This window comes from Ambystoma mexicanum, chromosome 7q (assembly GCF_040938575.1).
Source record: "Ambystoma mexicanum isolate Mex_15411 chromosome 7q, UKY_AmexF1_1, whole genome shotgun sequence".
NCBI classification, from domain to species: domain Eukaryota; kingdom Metazoa; phylum Chordata; class Amphibia; order Caudata; family Ambystomatidae; genus Ambystoma; species Ambystoma mexicanum.
This window is the reverse complement of record NC_090941.1, coordinates 329181224-329202619: the sequence shown is the minus strand read 5'-3', so window position 1 is coordinate 329202619 and position 21396 is coordinate 329181224. Positions and strand designations below refer to the sequence as shown.

Sequence of the window (21396 nt, the reverse complement as noted above, 5' to 3'; positions counted from 1 at the left end):
GGCCCAGGACAGGGGAAGCTCGACGCCCGGATCGAAGCTGTTCAGGAGCTGCCCGGGATGCGGATTGCAAAATGTTTTCAATGAGGACGAGCATTAGAGATGTCTCTACTGCCTTCATGAGGACAAGACGCACGTGGAGAATGGATCTTCCCTCCAGAGAAGGAGGCGCCATTCTTCATTACGACCCGGAGTCGCTGAACTTGCAGGCTTGGCTCCTGCAGCACTAGAGTTTGGAGGGTACGATATCCCGGCTGACTGCAGAGGGGTCATTGCAAAAGCCAGGGCGTCCTCAACTCTCAAGTGCTACGGACATAAGTGGAAGAGGTTCTCTGTCTGGTGCCGTGCACAGAAGATTAACCCTCTGCGGATTACGGCCCCTCAAGTATTGCCGTACCTACTGTCGCTGGCCAAAGCTGGACTGGCTCACGCCTCCATCAAGATACATCTGGCTGCCATCTGCCGATACACCAGAACTACAGTACGGGCATCCTTGTGGTCTCATCGCCTGGTGAAGGAATTTATGAAGGGACTATTCCGATCGTTCCCGCCGGTGAAGGCCCCTGCCCCGGCGTGGGAGCTCAACGTGGTGCTGACCAGGCTCATGGGGGGCTCCATTCGAGCCTATGCATTCGGCGCTGTTGAAGTTCGTGTCGGGAAGACAGCATATCTCGTGGCCATCACCTCTGCACGACGAGTGGGAGAGATCCAGGCCCTATCTTGCAAGCCTCCATAATTGACTTTTCACGACACGAGGGTGGTGCTGAGGACGCACCCCTCCTTCATGCCCAAGGTGCTCTCGGACTTCCACCTCAACGAGCCCTTGGTGTTGCCAGTTTTCTTCCCGTCGCCTTTGTCGCAGGCCGAGAGGGCTCTGCACTCGCTGGACGTAGCTAGAGTGCTGAAGTTCTACGTGGTCCGCACGAAGTGTTTTCAGATGACATCACAGCTGTTTGTGAACTTTGGACCTGTGAATCAAGCGAAGGCTCTCTCGAAGGCTTCGATTTCCAGGTGGCTCTCCGGCTGCATCATGCACTGTCACCGGTTGGCAAACCGACCGCTGCCCGGCCGTCTGAGAGCCCATTCGACCAGAGCGATCGCTGCTACCACGGTGTTCCTGTCTGGTGTGCCCCTGCTGAACAATGCAGCTCCAGCCTACTTAATATCACGTTTCTCGCATCACACAGCCACCAGACCCTTGAGAGCTGCCCAGGTGCACACTTTGGACATCCCCAGCTTCAAATTACGCTCGGCAGGAGGGTCAAGTTTTCCGGTCCTTGCTGCCAAGCTCTGGAACTCACTCCCCAATGCACTAAGGAACATTCCGCTTTGCCACGTATTCAAAACCAAAGCTAAACTTTGGTTACGGGAACAAGACATCTTGTAAATTTGTAACTGCTCACAGCGCGTACCCTTCTACTGTAACCTTGGGTACTGCTACTTTGTTATTATCTATGTCATTTTCACCCGTTATGTTATACTGTATCATTGTCATTTTCACCGTTCATGTTATGCTGTATCACTACCTATGTAACTGTTATCCTCTTCTCCTGGAACCTGTAACTTCTCCTCTGCAACTTGTAACTGCCTACTAAACATGCGCCCGCAAGCCTCCGGGCAAGGTGCGCAATACAAATAAATAAATACAAATCCGAATAAATACATCTGCAGGGCTGCTACGTGGAGGTCGACGCACACCTTCACAAGATTCTACTGCATCGATCGGGACTCCAGGGAGGAGTCCAGGGTCGGCCAAGCAGTGCTGCGCAACCTGTTAGCTTAAGGTGAGCATGGTGAGGAGGTAAGAGATGCTTAATGTTGAATTGTTGTATTGCTTAATGTTGAGCCTGTTGCCACCTCCTGTGGTTGTGCATGTGTATACTGCTATGTATTCTTATATTCATGAGCATGTGAATCCATGCCAGACCCCATGCTGGAGAAGGAACAAGTTACTTACCTGTAACTGTTGTTCTTCAGCATGGGTCTGGCATGTATTCACATGCGAACCCTCCCTCCTTCCCCTCTGCGGCTCTTCACTTGGTCATACTGCCACTTTACGTGCTACCAAATCTTAGGATGGCTGCCAGGGGAGGGGCTTAGGGTGAGGGCAGTCATTGGCTGGGGGCAGTATGACCCAGAGATCAGTGATTGGTTACTACTAAGAAAGACAGATCAGAAATGAAACTGATACTGATTTTTTTCTTTACCGAGGATTCCCAGCCTGAAGACGGGGAATATTCATGAGCATGTGAATCCACCAGACCCATGCTGGAGAACAACAGTTACAGGTAAGTAACTTGTTACTTTTTTTTTTTTCCACGAACCTGTTAACTTTGTGAGACTTGGTGCACCTCGTGTGTTTTCTTCATTGAAGATGTCTTTCTCTTCGACCCCTCCAACTCTGCGGTCCGGTTTCAAGACCTGCCGGGACTGCAAGTCTAAGATGTCGCTCACAGACCCCCACCGCATTTGTTTGTGGTCCCTCGGCGAGTCGCACAACACCGACGACTGCTCGAAAATGCCCGTCGCTGACTGCAAAGGCCTTGCAGAAGGGGAAGCTCCAGGTAGGTAGGCACTCGAACCCTGTTAAGTCCCGGACTTCCAAGTCCAAGGGGGTTTCCACCGATGACTTGAGGGGCGACTCTCCGTGTCGGAAGGAATCACGGGGATCTCGGTACCACAGTGGTTCCCGCCACTCGTCTTCCTCGTCCCGGCACTTGCGTACGTGCCGTCACCGGTCGCCTTCCCTGTCCTCTTCGGAAGAGGACGGTTATGTGCCCTACAAAGTCCTTGTCTCCAGAGGAATGGGCAGCGTCCAAGAAATCTATGATGGCGATTTTTCAATCTCTGGACACTGGTTCGGTTGTGCCTTCTGACGAAGCCAGCCTGTATCGGTCTTGTTATGTGACTTGCACGCCTTTGGGCTCGGGTTGGCAACACGACACTCATCGGGAGCCGTCGAGGTCCCATATAGACAAGGAATCAAAAGGTCGCAAGAGATGTGTTTCTAGGTCTCGGGCCTCGTCTCCTGCGAGACAGCAGCAACTTATTGCGGGCTTGGGCCGGCATCGACGCTTTGCCGTCGTATCAGCCTACGGCGCTGTCGGCACCTGTATCGATGCCTTCGGCGCTCCCAAAGTCGAGATTGTCCACTCTCTCGACGTCTAAGCCTTCGGCACTATTGGCGCCTTTGGCGATTTTTTCTCAATTTGCCGTTGGAGTACCCAGACATCGATGTGGCCTTCCTCGGAGGATCCACGAAGTCGGTGAGGCCGGTTTTGGCCTCCAGGTCGCGCAAGTGCATGGGTAGAGGGGAAGGGAAAAGTGCAAGGGAAAGGGAGAGGGGAAAGTGCAGTACAGGGTTAGTAGAACACAAGAAAAATAATAAGGGCCAGCTGGTGGCAAGTGCAATGTAAGTGCAGACAAGTGCTGGGAAGGGGGGCTGTAGGGATACAGACACAGTCCCGCAGTGCAGGGGTTGCCAGGGAGGCAGTGCAAGGGGAGAGTGGCTGGGCCGAGGACCGAGATCGGTGAGAGTGGCCCAGTTGCAGATTCAGTGCAGCTTCAGTAATTTAGCAGGGGAGAGAAAGCAGAAGCAAAGAGTAAGGTTTTGAGGTGCTTCTGGAACCAGAGATGGTTCTCCTCAAGTTTCAGGGAGGCAGGAAGGCTGTTCCAGAGGGAGGCCCCTGCCGCGGAGAGAGATCTACCCCCAAGAGCTCGAGAAGGAAGATATTTATTAAGAGAGAGTTGAAGGTATTTTGGCCCCAGCCCCCAGAAGGCCTTGTGCACAATGCAGAGGGGTTTTAACTTAATCCTCGCAGCCACTGGGAGCCAGTGTAAAGATTTCAGTCCTGGAGAGATACGGTACTTGGGCTTGAGGCCAAGGACAAGTCTCGCAGTCCTGTTCTGGATGAGTTGCAGAGGGCGGAGAGTAGAGGCAGGCAGATTTAGATAGAGGCTGTTGCAATAGTCCAGCTTCGAGAGAACCAGGGCTCTGGAGACAGTGGGCTTCTGGGGGAAGGGAAGGAAAGGAAGAATACCTCTGAGGAGGTACAGCTGGTAGTGTGACTTCTTGGAGACGTCAGATATGTGAGGAGAGAAGGAGAGTGTGGAGTCGAAGACGACCCCGAGGTTTTTTGCCTTGCAGGTAGGAGCAGGAAGAGGGCCAAGAGAGGCTGGCCAGAGAGCTGCAGAGAAGGAGGGAGTGGGTGTGCCGATGAGTAGAATCTCAGTCTTACTGGCATTCAGGCAGAGGTCATTGGCGGCACACCATTCCTGGATAGCAGACAGTCAGAGATGAGGGAAGGAGAGGAGGAGGCCGAGGGTAGCCTGAAAATGAGCTTGGTATCATCCGCATAGCACTGAAAGTTGGGGCAGAGAGCGGCGATGCGGTGGCCAAGGAGTGCCAGATACTGGTTGAACAGCCAGGGAGAAAGGTTAGATCCCTGGGGTACACCACAGGTAGAGAAAAAGATGTCGGAGAGGAAGGTCCCCAGTTGGACGTGGGAGGGTCGATTGGAGAGGAAAGTGGTCAGCCACGCCAGAGCCCGACCAGTGATGCCCAGGTTATCACGGAGACGGTTGAGCAGGATTGTTAGTGTTAGTCAAGGTTTGAGAGCAGGTCCTCACGGATGTTCAGGAGAGCAGTTTCCGTGCTTCTGGCAGCTCTGAAGCCAGACTGTTGGTCATGAAGACTACCAACAGATTCAGCATGGAGATAAAGCTGGGAGATGGCCAGTTTCTCCATGAGCTTGCCCAGGAAGGGAGTGATGGAGATTGGGCGATAGTTAGCCGGGCAGGAGGGTTCGGAAGAGGGTTTCTTAGGAAGAGGGTGCACAAGGGTGTGCTTAAGGAGGGATGCTCTGAGCAGGCAGAGCACGGCCTCTCACGAGTGGGAGTTGGCTCAGGAAGTCTTTCAGGAAATCTTTGCCATTTAAGGAATCCCGCAAGTGGATCTCTTCGCCACCAGTGTCAACCGGAAGTGCGAGATATTCTGCTCAAGGGGATTTCCTCCAAGAGGAGCCTTAGGAGACGCGTTTGTGGTGGATTGGTCATTCCCACTGCTGTATGCGTTTCCTCCAGTCCCCGTCATTCCTCAAGTGTTGCAGAGGTTACGGAGGTTCGGTTCCCACATGATCCTCATTGCTCCGGATTGGGCCAGGAGCATGGTACCCGGACCTTCTGGAAATGTCCATCTGCCCTCCATGCCGTCTTCCCCGCCAAGAGGATCTGCTCTCTCGTGAGGGTGGGGAGCTGGGGGTGGGGGGATTTGGTGTCAGGTTCTCCATCCAGAGGTCAAGACTCTCAACCTTCATGTTTGGTATCTGAAAGGTTGTGGTATAGGGATTGGGACCTCCCAGATGACGCGATGGAGGTGTTGCTTTAGGCCAGGCAGCCTGATATGCCATGTGAGGCAGCCTGCAACAAAATCCCTGTCCCGTTGCCATTGGTGTAAGTTCTGCGACTGGTGCAGGGATCACAATGTTGATCCTTTTCAGTGCTATGGTTTTCAGTCCTATGGTTTTCTTTCTAGCTTTCTTTGGCCCACAGAGGCCTTCAAGTGGGTACCATTAAAGGTTACCTGGCGGCGCTGTCTATCTTTAAACGCTCGTCTGAAGAATGTTCTTATTTTAAGATTCCTTTGATTTCTCAGTTTCTTAAAGGACTGACTAATGTATTCCTGCCATCCCCTTTCCGGGTGCCGGTTTGGGATTTGAATTTGGTTTCGAGATTTCTCATAGGTGCTCTGTTTGAACCTTTGCACTCTTGTCCTTTGAAATTACTGTCCTTCAAGACTGTGTTCTTGGTGGCGGTTACTTCCACTCGCAGAGTGAATTGCAGGCACTTTCAGCTAAGCCACCCTTTACTGTGTTTCACAAGGACAGGGTTGTACTGCGATTACGTCCTTCTTTTCTACCTAAGGTAGTCTCTGAATATCATTTGAGTCAGAAGGTAGTTCTTCCATCTTTCTACCCTCCTCCTGGTAAGGAAGAAGAGAATCTCCATCGGTTGGATCCTAGGAGAGCTCTTAAATTTCTAGGATGACCAGGGTCCGAGTGGACGATCAACTCTTTGTAGGATATGCTGGATACTGATTGGGCCAGGCTATTACCAAACGGACCTTGTCCAGGTGGATTATCCTTACCATTAGTTTTACCGGTTGGCAGGTAAAGACCCTCCTGAAGGGTTGAGAGCTCATTCTACTAGGGGCGTGGCTACTTCCTCTGCCCTCCAGCGGGGTGTTCCGATTAGGAATATTTGTGATGCCACTACTTGGGCTCCAATCCATACATTATTCCCTGGATACAATCCATGGTCAGAATCTGCCCTTTGGGAAGGCGGTTCTTTATTCCTCAATCTAATTGGGTATTCTAAATTCTTTTCCCTCCTCCATTTACTGGTACTGCTTTGGGAGTCTGTCAAAGATGTGGAATGCATTGGAGGAACATCCAGTCGAACGAACGTTACCAATTGGTAAGTAACTTGTTCTCCAGCATTGGATCTTTCATGGATTCACATGCTGTGAATATTTCCTGTCGTCCGACTGGGAAACCTCGGTAACTTTAACTTGTCATTTTCCTATGGAAAACTTTGACACTTTAGTGTCCTATCAACTTTCTTTTTGGGTGCTGCAGGCTATGCCAATAGGACGTCTGGTATAAATAGCCCTGCGGCTTCCCTTCAGATTTCAACCGTCTCCAAACTTTTGGGATCACCTTGTGTTTCTCTTCGTGTTTTGCACATGCTTTTTCGTATCCGGCCAGTATGTCATCTGTGACCCAGAATAAAATCGCTGTTTAGGCCTGGTGCTACCTGCGGCCTAAAGAAGGTCTTCGAAGGGGATTGTCATACGGATTGTCTCTAGTGTCTGTACCCCCATCATTCGACAGATGCCTGCGAGATATGCCAAGGGTTTTCGCAGAAGAGGACCACAACCACCGGCTCATCTTTTAGCTGAACGAGGGCACTTACCCGGCTTCGGAGGTGGGTTCGGCCCTGGGGGGCCAGTCTTCGGTGACGGCAGGAAAGGCCTCTGCACACCGACGGGCGGCATCGGCAGAACCCCCGCTAAGAAGCAACAGAGGTGGGGAGAGGTAGCAAGTCCTCTACGTCCAGGTCACAGCATTCAAAAGTGGCCTCGCTGTCCAAGTCAGATTGGCCAACAAGTCAAAGGGGTCCAGTGGTAGGCCCGAGAAGAAGGCAGCGTCATACAGAGGCCAGGAAAAGCAGAGGGAGTGTTCCCCCTCGAAGCTCTTCTAAAGATCATCATAGATCATCGTCCAGCCTGTACTTGTCGAAGCACCGTTCCGGTTCTTCCAAAAAGTCTGCTTCACTGGAGAAGGCTAAGCCTGTGGAGTCGGTTCCGATGACTAGTGTGTCGTCGACTGATGTTCCCTCTTCGACGAGGGTGGTACAGTCTGCTCTTCCGTCATCGACGGTGGTGTCGTCGGCTCCGTCCACGGCAGTGACTGACAGTGGTCCACTGTTGTCATCGGCGCAAATAAATTCGGAGGGCTTGTTGCCAACGGGAAGTCCGTGGCAATCTGCCGGCTTTGGGCCCATGCTTCCAGTGGACATTCTACAACAGGATCCGCTGCGTATTCGGTTTCCTCGGGAATGGAGGAGGAACAGGAGCTGATTTTCAATCCATCGTCTCTGTGCCTACAAGGTGCACGCCCGTCTACGTCAAGTATGGTGGGGGCCGTTCCGCCCCTTTACCCGTTGGTGAATCGACAGTTCCTGCTATCCTTGCAGTCGTTGGACAACTGGATGCAAGGCTTCCATCGCCTCAGAGCCCGTTGGCTCCGGTGGTTGAGTGTGCCTGGTGACGCCCCTAGGAAGTTGCCTCTGGCGCGGTTGCCATTGCCGGTTTGGTTGGACCATCCATGAAGTCATCCTGAAGAAGGGGAATTGCCGGACTCTGATCAGGAGAGTGCTGCGCGTGATACCCTGTCGACGGTGTCTTCATCACCAATGAGGGACGATGCATGGGTTACGGATCCTGAGCAGGGACAGCATAGTAGCCCAGCTCAACCGTCTCCACCGGATGATGTTGGGGCGTTCCACGCCATGAAGGCAAAAGCGTGTCAGGAGTTTGGCCTGGGTCCTGAAGAACGACATAAAGACTGTTTTCTCTTCGACCATTTGGGAAAGCGACAGAAGGCGGTCTTCTCGGTTCCGATTCGGGACCACGTTTGGCAGGAGGGTCTGCGCACAATGCAACACCCCTTTTCTGAACCTGCGGTGAAGGGCAGACTGGAAAAGAAGTTAATGGCTCCCGAATAAACCCCCAAATGTCTCGTGTCACAACCCATGCCCGAGTCGGAGGTTCGGCAGCTGCTAGCCGTAAGGCCAGAAGCCAACACAAATGTTACCCCCCGGACAGTCAAGACAGAAAGTAGGACGCATTTGGGAAGAAGGTCCTGATTGTGGGGGCTACCACGGTGAAAGCTGCAGGTTCCTTGGCTATTATGGCCAGGTATGACAAGATGTGGCACAGGTTGGCCCTGATACTTGATCATCTGCCGGAGCAACACCACAAGGAGGCAATGCTGCTGGTTCGTGAGGGAGGAGGGGGTTAAGCAAATCAATAATGGTGTTGTACTCCGATGGCAGGCTTGACTGAGGTGCACAGATTTTCGCCCAGAAGTCCAGCATAACGTCGTTGATATGCCATGTGAGGGTGAACACTTTTTCGTGGAAAAGGATCGACGAAGCCCTGAAGGGGATGAAAGAGGGTACTGTGACGGAAAAGTCTTTAGGTTCCCTGCAGAGTGGCTGCTCTTTTTGTTCATTTCTGGCCTATTGTGGAGCCTCTGGTAATGCCCGGGTTGCCGCCTCCCAAGACAGAGGTTACGGGCGCTCCAGCTATTCATCTCAAGGCTACAGTTGCTCGTTCCAGTCTGCTCAAAAGAGCAGAGACTCAAGCACAGCGTAAGCAGGGTACACCCGCCTCGGCTGCTAAAAGGAGGCAGTCGTAGTCTCAACAATGACTGCCATATGGGCAATCTGCTGGTGGGCAGGGTGGCGAACCATATCGACTAGTGCCAATTTATCACTTCAGACCGTTGGGTGCTGGATACAGTACGTCTCAGGCACTCAGTGGAGTTTCGGTGTCCTCTCGTCCCCATTCTGTCTGTGTATGTGGCGCAACCGCATCTTCCAGTCTTGCGGCAGGAGGTGGTAAACAAGAATCTGCAATGCCTGAATTTCAAGATGCTCACACTTCAGGATGTCATCCGCTCGGTGCAACCGGGCAAGTTCCTGGCGTCATTGGATCTGGAAGCCGCCTACTTTCACATCCCAATGAGGCAAAAACACCAAGTTCCTTCGATTTGTGGTCGGGGAGGATCATTACCAGTTCTGTGTCCTTCAGTTTGGCCTGAAGTAGCCTTCCAGGACATTCACAAAGTGCCTGGCTCCGGTGGCTGCCTTCCTCTGCAGGGAAGGCCATCAAGTGTACCCCTACCTGGGCGATTGCTTGGTAACGGGTCTGTTGCCGGAACAGACAAGGGAGTCTCTTATGGCGACCATGGTCCTGTTGCAACAGCTGGGATTCGCCGTCAACTTCAGAAAATCCTATTTGACGCTGTCAAGGGAGTTGGTGTTTCTCAGGGCTCAGTTTCTTAACCAGGACAATCTGGTGAAACCTTCCAGGGAAGGAGTGGTGAAGTTGCAGTCCAAAGCTGGCGAGTGGGGCCGTGGTACGGTGGTCTCGGTCTGAAGTTACTGTTACCCATGTCGCTGTTGGGAGCCATGGCGTCTTGCATTCCACTCAATCCAAATTGCCACCTGTTCATGAGACCAGTGCAGGAATTCCTCGCAGATAGGTAGTCGGGGGTCGGTGGTGGACTTGCACAGACAATCTCGTACAGGGCAAGCCCCTGCTGGAACCAGAGTTTCAGTTCACGATCGTGGGAGATGCTTCCCAGGTGGGGTTGGGGGGCGTGCCTTCACAAGTCACAGGTACAAGACCTGTGGACTATTGTTGCATATCAACGGGCTGGAAGTTGAGAGCGGTGCACTGGGCTCTGAAGTCGTTTCTCCCCCGCTTTAGAAGAGCAGTGGTGCGGGTGTTGACGGACAATACCACCACGATGTTCTATTTGAGGAAGCAGGGTGGCACGCATTCCGTATCCTGTCCAAGGAGGCTCGGGAGATCTGGCATTGGTCCCTGGCTCAGGGGATCCATATTGTAGCTTTCCATCTGTCAGGGGTTATGAATGTCCAGGCAGACGCGCTCAGCAGAGACACCAGTCAGCTGCACGAGTGGCGGGTGAAGGAGCAGGGTGCAAGAATGTTCCGAAAATTGGGGTCTCCCCCTGCTGGACTTGTTCTCCACACTGGAAAACAAGCAGTGTCCGGGTTTGCCAGCAGAATGGCTCAACCGGAGTCAATGGGGATTTGTTGCCGTGGACGGGCCTCTTCGCGTATGCGTTTCCACTGATTCGGAGAACGATCCAGTGGGTGCGCAAGTATCAGTGCAGAGTGATTTTCGATAGCCCCATTCTGGCCCAGGCAGACGTGGTTCTCAGATCTCCTTAATCTAGCGGTGGAAGAGCCGTTTCGTCGAGGAGCGGACCAGGATCTCCTGTCGCAGGACGAAGGCAGTGTGGCATCACGATCCAGCATCTCAGCCTGGCTGCGTGGCTCCTGACCACGCTGAGTTTGGTAATCTAGGTATCTCGCAGGAGTGTCGTCTGATCCTGGAAGCGGCAAGGGCCCCTTCTACCAATGTGTCGTATGTTCCTAAGTAGGCATGGTTCTGTGCCTGTTGTGAGGGGCACCAAGAGGTAAAGCCATTGTACATCTCTCTGGCCCAGATTCTCCCGTACTTGTTTCATGTTGCGCAAGGGGGCCTGGCGTTATCATTAATTAAGGTGCATTTGGCGGCGGTTTCCAGGTTCACAAGACGGCGCCATGCTACTCCACTGTTTAGTGATCGGTTGGTTAAACCTTTTCTTTTTCTGAAAGGACTGTTTCGAACATTTCCCCCAGAGACGAGGTTTGCACCGGTGTGGAGCCTCAATGTGGTTCTTTCTGCTCTGGTGAAACCACCGTTTGAACCCATGTCGACGGCTTCCTTGAAGTTCCTCTTGTGGAAAGTTGCATTTCTAGTTGCGATCAGGTCGGCCAGACAGGTGTCAGAATTGCAGGCACTGGTCATTGACCTGCCGTATCTGAGATTTGAGAGATAAGGTTCTCCTAGCTACTAATCTGCACTTTATCCCGAAAGTGCCTTCAGCGTTTCACAAACTTGCTTCCATTGCCTTACCCTCGTTCTTTGCTAATGCGTCCACGCCGGCAGAAAAAGCCCTGCATTCTCTGGACGTTTAGAGGGCATTGAAGTTTTATCTGAACCGTATGCAAGACTTCCGGAGGTCGAAACAGCGGTTTGTGGCATTTGGTCCCTCCAACAAGGGGCTGTCTATTTCCAAGCAAGAACTTTCCCGTGGGGTCTCCTCTACAGTTTCATTTTGTCACGCAAAAGCTGGCAAACTTTGAAGGGAACTCCTAGGGCCCATTCTACACAGTCCACTGCGTCATCAGTGTCGCTATGGTCTGGTATACCACTCATGGACATTTGCCAGGCGGCTTCCTGGGCGGTGCTGCATATCTTCACCAGGCACTGTCTGAGGCAGCAGCATGTGGAAGATGTGCAGGTTGGGCGGGCAGTCCTCCAACGCCTGTTTCAGTAAGGATAGGCCCTGCAGCCTCAGGGGTTGTTTTATTTGGTTTTTGCCTTACTGTGTTTATCATGCCTGGGGTACATGTCATTTTGTTGATTTCTTTGTCATGTTTTTGGGCAGGGGGTGTGGTTTTCCTTTCATGCACCTCCATGTTGTCATACTGCTATATAATGTATTCACAGCATGTGAATCCATGAAGGATCCAATGCTGGAGAAGGGAGTAGTTTCTTACCTGTAGCTCCATTTCTCAAGCGTTGGTAACTTTCATGGATTCACATGCGACCAGCGGCCACCACTGCAGGCAAACCTTGGTTTGGGTTTCCTCTAATTGGGAGGTTAAAATCTGAAGTGAAGCTGCAGGGGCGGGACTATTTATACCAGACATCCTATTGGTGTAGCCTGCAGCACCCAAAAATAACGTTGATAGGACACTAAAGTGTCGAAGTTTTCCTTAGGAAAACACTATGTTAAAGTTACTGAGGCCTCCCAGCCTGACGACCGGAAATATTCACAGCATGTGAATCCATGAAAGATACCAACGCTGGAGAAATGGCGTTACAGGTAAGAAACTAGTCCCTTCTGAAACTTGTATCTGCTTAAAATCAAATGTGCCCTTCCTGCCTCACCGTAGGAGTACGGAACAACAAATTATGCACAACCTTCACAAGCATCAGGCAGAAAAAGCAACCATCTGAGAAGACAACGTATGAGGGATTATGGGTACCTGTACACTTGGGATAAGGGATAGTGTGACATTAATGCCCCTTTGTACGCTTTTTATTATTTTTTCTACTTCGAAAAAACAACTGTTCTACTCCAAGCCGACCACTAGATGGCAGATTTTGCAATGCATGTGATTCTAAGCCGATATAAGCTTCAGAAAGACTGTGACTGGTAAATAATATTGGTCTTTTCTGTGCTGCCAGAAAGCAATGCCGCATTATTCAAGGAATATGTCACTGGTGGAAATAGATTAACCTGTAAGAACCTACTTTAACGCCTATGTCATTCTAATGTCTTGATATTCTAGGTTTGCAGCTGTTTGTATTTGTTGTTAAGATATCTGTTGATTAGATCAGCTTTTTCCCCTTAGGTGGACAGTGGTTACAATACTCAGGCTTGTGCTTCTAGTATCATGGATGGAATTGGATCCGAAAGCAGTTGCAGAGAAAGTGAAATGCATATCTGCGAGGTTCAGAACAAATGTCGACACGTAAAAACAAAGGTATGTAATTTGTAACAAATATTACTTTTATCAAATTTCATTAAAGTTTCTTGTTTGCAGGTTTCATGCTTATGTAAGAAGTCTTTCTGATGTCCATTGTGCACAGATAATACCTTCTTCCCCAACATTTGATCCCCAACATTTGATCTTTCCCCATCAGCCTGCGAATCCTTGTTACATAAATTGCATGATCATGTACAAAATAGTTTTCACCTATAGTTCTCCTTTTGGTCCCTTTTCCACCTCTGAATTCTCTGTAATCCTTTTTCTGATACTTTACTCCATGTCCTGCACAGAGGAGGAGTCCTGAGCACTTTTGAGCTATATCTTTTCTCCTATTTCAGAAACAGATTTGCAATATTTAGCTGCCTGCTGTGCTCCTGCATGGTGGTGGTTTGCTGCAGCCTCCGCTTGACTCCCTTTAAACATAATCTATCCATATCTGAAAATGGGAGCGAAAAATAAATAAAAATCGCTTTTAATCTAGAAAAAGACTCTTCTGCAAAAGAGCCTCATACTGATTGCATCTGTTGTCTGCAACTCCAACACTGCAACAGTTTGCAACTTACACGAGACTTTCCCACAAAACGCTGAGATTGGATAAGACTCCTGTTAACACTCCTTGGATTGGGGCATACCCTCTTCAGCTGAGGAGTCTGTTAGAGCTGCAATAGCTTCCTCATTCCAGAAATTGAAATTCTAAGGAAGCACGTTCCTCACAAGAATGAATGAGTAGGAAAAAATTAAATCCCCCCATCCTACTTCAGGTTTGACCTCTGTCTCCCTCCCCCCACCCCCAGGCCATTTTAGCAGCCTGTGGCTACTCTTACACCCTTACATAGCCCTTAATGATGGAAAAATCCCCATCAGTAGCAGCTTTGTCATCTACTGCTTAGCTGTGCATCGGTGCACATCCACAAGATAATCGCCACCACTATCAACACAGAGGTGTTAAGGGATTTGTCTGTTTTCTTGCAGATTAGCTATTTGTCAGGCCTCAAGTATCGGAGGTTGAGATGAAGCTTCTGCTACCTTCACAGGACATTATGCAATTGAGCGCTGGACACCGCAAGGTTGTGGAGGATGATCTTTTTAACAAGACTTCATGCAGTCACAAATGAAAGCCTCTAAAAATTCCCAAGAAAATGTGCATTTATGGTGATCGAAACAGAGCGTGCATTAGAGATGGTACTTACAGCCAACATAAGTCTGCTGTCTACAAACAACCCTTTGAAGGAGCATGCATCTCCACATTATTGGAACACACACTGTTAACACATAGGCTCCAAACCTTTGGCTAGGTTCTTGGAAGAAAACCTTAATCGTCAAATCAACTTTATTCAGCAGATTGCGATAAAAGTGTACAAAAAGAAATTCAACATACCATATCGCAAAGCAACTAAGCAGCAATATATTAAAAATGGGTTAAGATGGGACAACATAGCAGACTGACAAAATATAGGCGACTAAAAAGATATATCCTCTCTCTCTCTCCGTCTCTCCCCTTCCTCCCTCTACTCCCTGCTCTTCCTCTGGCCTTTCTTCGCCCACCTCTCCTCCCTCCTTCTCTGCCTTTCCCCTGTTCTCCCCAGACAAGGTTTCTAGACAAGTCACAAGTCCGATCTATGAATGTCTCGTCAAAACAGGTTCATCCCAGTTCCTCCAAAACCATCAAGGACCACATCGACTCCCTGGCTCCTGCCCTGGCCGACTTCTGCAACCACCCCTTTGCCACTGGAGTCTTCCCTTCTCCCCCCTGAAGCACTCCTTTGTGCACCCTCTTCTTAAGAAACCCTCTACCGACTCGTCCTGCCCGGCTATCGCCCAATCTCCATCACCCCTTTCCTGGGCAAACTCTTAGAAAAGCTGGCCATCACCCAGCTCAATCTTCACAGTGAATCTGTTGGTTGTCTCCATGATCATCAGTCCGGCTCAGAGCTGCCAGAAGCAGGGAAACTGCTCTCCTGAACATCCGTGAAGACCTTCTCTCCATCCTTGATTCCAACACCCCATGTGAGCTCATCTTAATTGATCTCTCCTCTGCCTTTGACGCAGTCAACCATGCCATCCTGCTCAACCGTCTCTGTGATAACCTGGGGATCACTGGTCTGGCCCTGGCATGGCTGACTTCTTTCCTCTCTGATCGACCCTCCCAGGTTCAACTTGGGCCCTTCCTCTCCTTAATCTCTACCTGTGGTGTCCCCCAGGGGTCTAACCTCTCTCCCTGGCTGTTCAACCAATACCTGGCACTTCTTGCCCACCGGATTGCCGCGCTCTGCCCCAACTTCCAGTGCTATGCGGATGACACTCCGCTAATTTTCAGGCTACCCTCATCCACCTCTTCTCCCTCCCTCATCTCTGACTGTCCGCCATCCAGGAGTGGTGTTCTGCCAATGATCTCTGCCTTAATGCTAGTAAGACCCAGATTCTCCTCATCCGCACACCCGCTTCCTCCTTTCCCGTCACTCTCTGGCTGGCCTCTCTTGGCCATTTTCCTGCTCCCACCTATTGCAACAGCCTCTTTCTAAATCTGCCTGCTTCTACTCTCTGCCCTCAAACTCATCCAGAACAGGACTGCGAGACTTGTCCATGGCCTCAAGCCCAGGGATCGTATCTCTCCAGGACTGAAATCTGTGCACTGGCTCCCAGTGGCTGCAAGGATTAAGTTCAAAACCCTCTGCATTGTCCACAAGGCCTTCTGGGGCCTTGGTCCTCTATGCCTTCAACTCCCTTCCTAAATATCTTCCTTCTTGAGCTCTTCGCTCATCCGCCTCCAACTCCCTCAAGGTCAGTCGCTTCTCCAAGTAACAAGTTGGTGGTAGATCTTTCTTCGGCTGGGTCCTCCCTCTGGAACAGCCTCCCTGAAACTTGAGGAGAATCATCTCCGGTTCCGGAATCACCTCAAAACCTTTCTTTGCTTTTGCTTCTTCTCCTCCTCTACCCTGCTGACTTCCTAACTGAAACTGCACTTGTTATCTGGCCACCCTCTGATCTCAGTCCCTGGTCCCTTCTCCCGCACACCTGCACTGCCTTCCTGGCAAACCCTGCACTTGGGGACTGTTTTCAGTTTCCCTACAGTCCCACTACCAGCACTAGACACCTGATATCTGCACTTACCCTTGCCACCTGCTGGCCGTACTTTTACTTATTGTTTTTTATTCTATTTTCCCATGTACTGCACTGTCCCCTCACCGTTCGACCCCCCCGCCCCCCTGCACTTTCCACCTACCCCCTTTCCATGCACTTGCGCGATCTGAATGACACTTGGCCTAGTAGGATCGTTGTCAGTCTTCCCTCTGTTCCCCCTCCCTTGCCTCGTCGCGCCTTGAAACACTTGTCTATAGGCGCATTATAAATGCCATTCCAGCTCCTGCTGGTTGGCTCGCCATCCACTCTAAGTTGAACAAACAGTACTCCTCCTTCGTCATTGACAATATCCCTATCACTGTTTCACCGTCCATCAAAACCCTTGGAGTGTATCTAGAACCAGACATGTCCATGAACAGACAGATCAATGCCATAACCTCCACGTCCGCCTATTACTCCAAACTTATCAATGCTACCCGACCATTCCTGTCCCAACAAAACTACCTCACCATTGCTAAGGGCCATCGTTGGCTCGAGACTCGATTGTAATGCCTTATTCATTGATACCACTGCCAAGAATATCGCTAAACTCCAAACTGTTCAAAATAACGCACTCAGAGACGCCACTCTTTCCCGTAAAGACCACATCTCTGAACTCAGAAGCCAAGTACACTGGCTTCCTGTTAAACAAAGAATTATCTTCAAAGCCCTGGCCCTGACTCACAAATGTCTACATAACCTTGCTCCTCCCTACCCAACTCGTAGGATTATCAAACCCCCCTTGCACAAACCATCCAGATCACAATACTCTAACCTCTTGTCTGTCCCTAGGACTCACAAAGTGCGTGCGGGCGGCTCGAGCTTCCCTTCAGTTGCCCCCACCCTTTGGAATGCGCTCCCTCCCCACCTCAGAGCCATTGAATCCCACACTTTCTTCCGTAAAGCCATCAAGACCAACCTCTTTGTTTGATTTCTTAAAACCTGCAATATACTGTAACATGTAACTACCAAAATGTAATTAAGTTCCTTCTAGGGCGGCTTCTCTGTAACCCTTAAGCACGCCTCCTTAAGCTTTGATTCAGCCCCTCGATGTCTGCGGGCTGTTTGTGCGTTTTACAAATTCAAAAAATAAAAATAAATAAATATCATATATCAAAGAGGGCAAGAATTATTGTACCTACCAACGAGGGAAGTCAGATTGTATGTACAAAGCTTTCCCACTGCAAAACTTCAAGGTTGGTATTTCAATTTCTGCCTACCGACATTAGATTTAATTGGGCCCAAATTGGGGATTCCTATGGAGTTGTGACTGTGCAGCATCTGGTGATGCATTGCCCAAGGCTGTTGGGATCGGACGATCCCAACCTTTGAACCCTTTATTAATTCTCCGGTTGAGATCATAGCTGTAGATCTATGGCATAGGCTCATGGCGACTGCCCATCTGTCACTCACGCAGGCACTGACAACATTTCTGGTGCTAATATTTGAGAGACTTGAGGCGGTGATGAGTGGAGCACAAGAAAATTTAGAGAAGCTCACTGGAACTTAGTTCAAGGTGGTGCCGATTAGCCGTACTTTGCGGTACGGACTAGCAAAAATGTAGAAGCTACAGGTTGATGCACCCTGCTTTGTACTGCACTGTTTAAAACTGATTATTTTGTTTTTTGTTTTTTAAACTTGATTTTATTAGCATTTATAGGAGGATCAGACATTTTCAATATAACCAACAATTACAAGTGTAACCAACTTTGGCAAGAACAGTTTAGATCACTCAATCCCTCCTCACCCTCCCACTACCCCCAACCCCTTGTCTAACAAAATGTTTGTTCAGTGGTACAAGTTGCCTCTTTCATTGTCTCAGATCCAAAGGTCCTCAAAATGTCTATATATTAGCCCTTGTTGGCTCCCTTCCAGCCCCCCCCCCCCACGTCCTCCCCTCCCACTATTCCCCATTCCACTCCACACACCCTCTGGATAGGTCTACTTGGCTACCTTCCTCAGCCCCCATTTGAGAAGTAGGGCAGACCACTCGGCATGAAATTCTTCCATTCCGTCATTCACCACCGCAGTGAGCTCTTCCATAACCATCATGTTTTGCACTTTTCCTTCCCATACCCCTTTCGTAGGAAGCGTTTCCTTTTTCCACCATTGGGCTATGGCCAGCCTCCCAGCTCTTAACATGGCTTCCCACATCTTCAGAAGTCTCTGTTCCACCCTATCTTTTTGCGGGCGCCCCAGTAGCCACTGCAGTGGGTCAAGGTCTAATCCTATGCCTGTTACCTCTTCCATCCAGCTCAGCACCTCTTTCCAAAACACTTGTACTTGGGACATCGCCACCACAGGTGGCCCAGGGTTCTCCGGTTACCGCAACCCCTAGGGCAAAGAGGAGATACTCGCGCAAACATTTTGGACAATTTCACTGGGTCCCTGTGCCATCCCAATAACAGTTTGAAGTTCTGTTCTACCGTAGAGGTGACCCCCTCCCCCCTGGAAGACCACTCTACATATTTGTGCCAATTCCTCCTGAGTGATCTCTTCACCCACTAACTCCACCCAATATCTCTGGAAAGTTTGCCTCCCCTGTAGGCTGGTCTCATTCATAGCCATGTATAGTTTGGACAGTATATCCTTCCTTGACACTGCCTGGTCTAGAACCTTTTCCACTGGTGTTAATGCTCTGGCCACCTCTTGCCCCCATTTTGGGTCTGCCAGGATACCCTTAATACAGAGAGATTCAAATATTGTAATTGAGTCCCTTCCCAGTATGTCGCGCACCTGACCCCATTCCTGAAAGCGCCTTCCCTTGAAGAATTGCCCCACCCTCTCAAGTCTTGCATCTGACCACCTCTGTGAGTGCTTGAATCCCTGGCACCCCATCTCAAACAGTGGCCCCCATATTTAGGACTTGGGGGATGGCCACTATATATAACCCTGTGCATCTATGGAGTCCCGCCAGACTGACCAAAAAACTCACAACGTAGGAGGGGACTGCATGCGTTCCAGTATTGATCTGGGTGGAGACCAAAAGTAGTCTCTAACCTTCAGGGGATGCGCTGCCAGATCCTCCAAGTAGGTCCAGTATGTCCTCAGATCTTCCCTCATATGTTCCAGCATGCCTATGATTTGTGCCGCCTTGTAATACAGGCGGATGTCCAGGAACCCAAATCCCCCCTTGTCCCTTGGAAGAGTAAGGGTTGCCATTTTCACCCTGGGGTCTTATTTCCCCATTTAATCTGCGGAGTTCTCCTGTAAGTTTTACGAAAAACTTTTGTGGGAGTTGACTCGGTATGGCTGCAAACTGGTATAACAGTCTGGGGAGGACCTTCATTTTTATAGAGGTCATCTTTCCGTACCAGGTCAGTATCAAAGGGAGCCACCTCTTCGTCTGCCGTGAACGGAGTGTAGAAGGGATTATAATTAGCTGCCACCATTTCTCTTAGATTCCTTGTTACCCATATGCCCAGGTATTGAAGGCTTCTCTGATTAACCATCAGACCCAGGTAACTCTTTTTCGTGTCTAGGAGGGGCCTACATGCCATTAGTGGCAGGATAGCAGATTTACCCACATTAATTTTGAGCCCCAAGAGGCAGCCATATTCAACAATCTGGGCCATCAGGGCTGGAAGCGAAACCTGAATGTTTGTGAAGTAAGCCAATATATCGTCCGCAAACAGCTAGATTCTACATTCTAGTTCTCCCCCCACGATACCCTTGATCTGGTTATTCATTCGGATTGCAATTGCCAACAGTTCCATAGCAAGGGCGTACAGTAGCGGTGAGAGGGGACATCCCTGCCTTGTCCCTCTCGGGAGTTCAAAGGTCTCTGAAAGTCCCCCATTTATCCAAACCTTCGCTCTTTGACTGTTTTATAGTTCTGTCACACATTTTAGGAAGTTTGCTCCCAGCCCCATCCTCCCCAGGACCTTCATTATAAATGGCCTCTCAACCCTATTAAAGGCCTTTTCCGAGTCCAGCGTCACTAAACCTGGATCCAGGCCTCCCATCTGTGCCCCATGAATCGTGTTGAGTGTCTTCCTAATGTTGTCTGATCCTTGCCTTCCCCTTATAAATCCCACCTGGTCCCCATGTACTAATAGCGGCATACACCCCCCCCCTCCTCCAGTCTTGTTCCTAGGACTTTTGTCAATATCTTCACATCACTGTTAAGGAGGGAAATGGGCCTATAGGAGCAGCATCTGGTAGGATCCTTCCCTTCCTTTGGAATCACAATTACTGCTGCTATCATTGTGTATGGGAGGGGTTTGCCCTCCCAAGCACACATTGAATACCTTAACTAAACATGGAGCTAGCAGGGATCTAAATAGTTTAGCACATTTTATTGTAAATCCATCCTCCCCCAGGGCAGACACCAATTTAATTCCTGCGATGGCTGACGTGACTTACTCTACGGTTATAGGATTCTCTAGGTTTTCCGCTATCTCTTAGGGGAGCCCTGGAATTGGTAGCCTTTTCAATATCTCATCTATTTGGGTCTCATGCCCCCCATTCCGACGAGTTGAGGGTTCTATCATACTCTACAAATTCACTTCCTATACTCTGGGCTTCCTATAGGGACCTATTATCCTCTGTCCTAATAACCCCAATCATCCTACTCTTTTTCTCTTCCCTCATTCTCCATGCCAGGATCCTCCCCCCCCCCCTCTTGTGATATTTCTGTTTCAGGAACAGGAGTTTTATTTCTGTATCCTGCATCAATATTGCTTTCAGCTGGGTCTTGTATCGTCCGAGCTCTTTCGCCTTGGTGAGTAAAATATATTGCCCCTACCGGTTGCATCTCCTGTTTTCCTATGGAGCTTAACCATCTTCTCCTCCCTTTCTCTCTTTGTCTCTGAGCCTATTCTCATCTGGGTCTCTCTTATGGTTGCCTTAAAACCATCCCAAACAGATTGAATCCCCACCTCTCCCATGTTGTTGAACAGGAAGTACTCCTTGATTCCCCCTAAGCAATTCATGTTGCACCACTTTACCCTTTAGCAGGAAATTGTTGCATCTCAAATTCCCCCAGGGATTTTTCAGTACCCCTGTGTCAACCAAAATTGCTACCATATGATCCAACCATGGCATCCGTGTTACTCAGGATTGTAAGACCTGATCTCTGTGTCACGTCCACCAAGATCAAGTCGATATGAGAGAAAGAATCATGGACCGCAGAGTAGAAAGTGAATGGCATGTCTCCTTCAGGTGCCGGGTGGAGGGAGTCACATAGAACGTGCACATTTTTAACATAAACCCCTCTTCTCCCGATCCCCAATCCCTCTGACACCCCCACCCATCTCTGGATACAATCCAGCCCGGAACCATCTCCCCAGACGAGATTGCATCACCAGCGGACCTCCCCCTTCTCGGACCGACTCAACCAAGCTCTATAGTACGAGG

The 21396-nt window shown here is 50.0% G+C and overlaps 1 protein-coding gene across 3 annotated transcripts in view; it reads left to right on the top strand.

Annotated features, from left to right (window-relative positions):
• BORA (BORA aurora kinase A activator) overlaps positions 1–21396 on the top strand; it is a 911814-nt gene that overhangs the window by 665223 nt on the left and 225195 nt on the right. For all 3 annotated transcript variants that reach the window (XM_069639407.1, XM_069639408.1, XM_069639410.1), the window contains one exon: positions 12781–12912. In XM_069639407.1, the coding sequence (XP_069495508.1) occupies positions 12781–12912 (132 nt within the window). The remainder of the gene's footprint in view (positions 1–12780; positions 12913–21396) is intronic.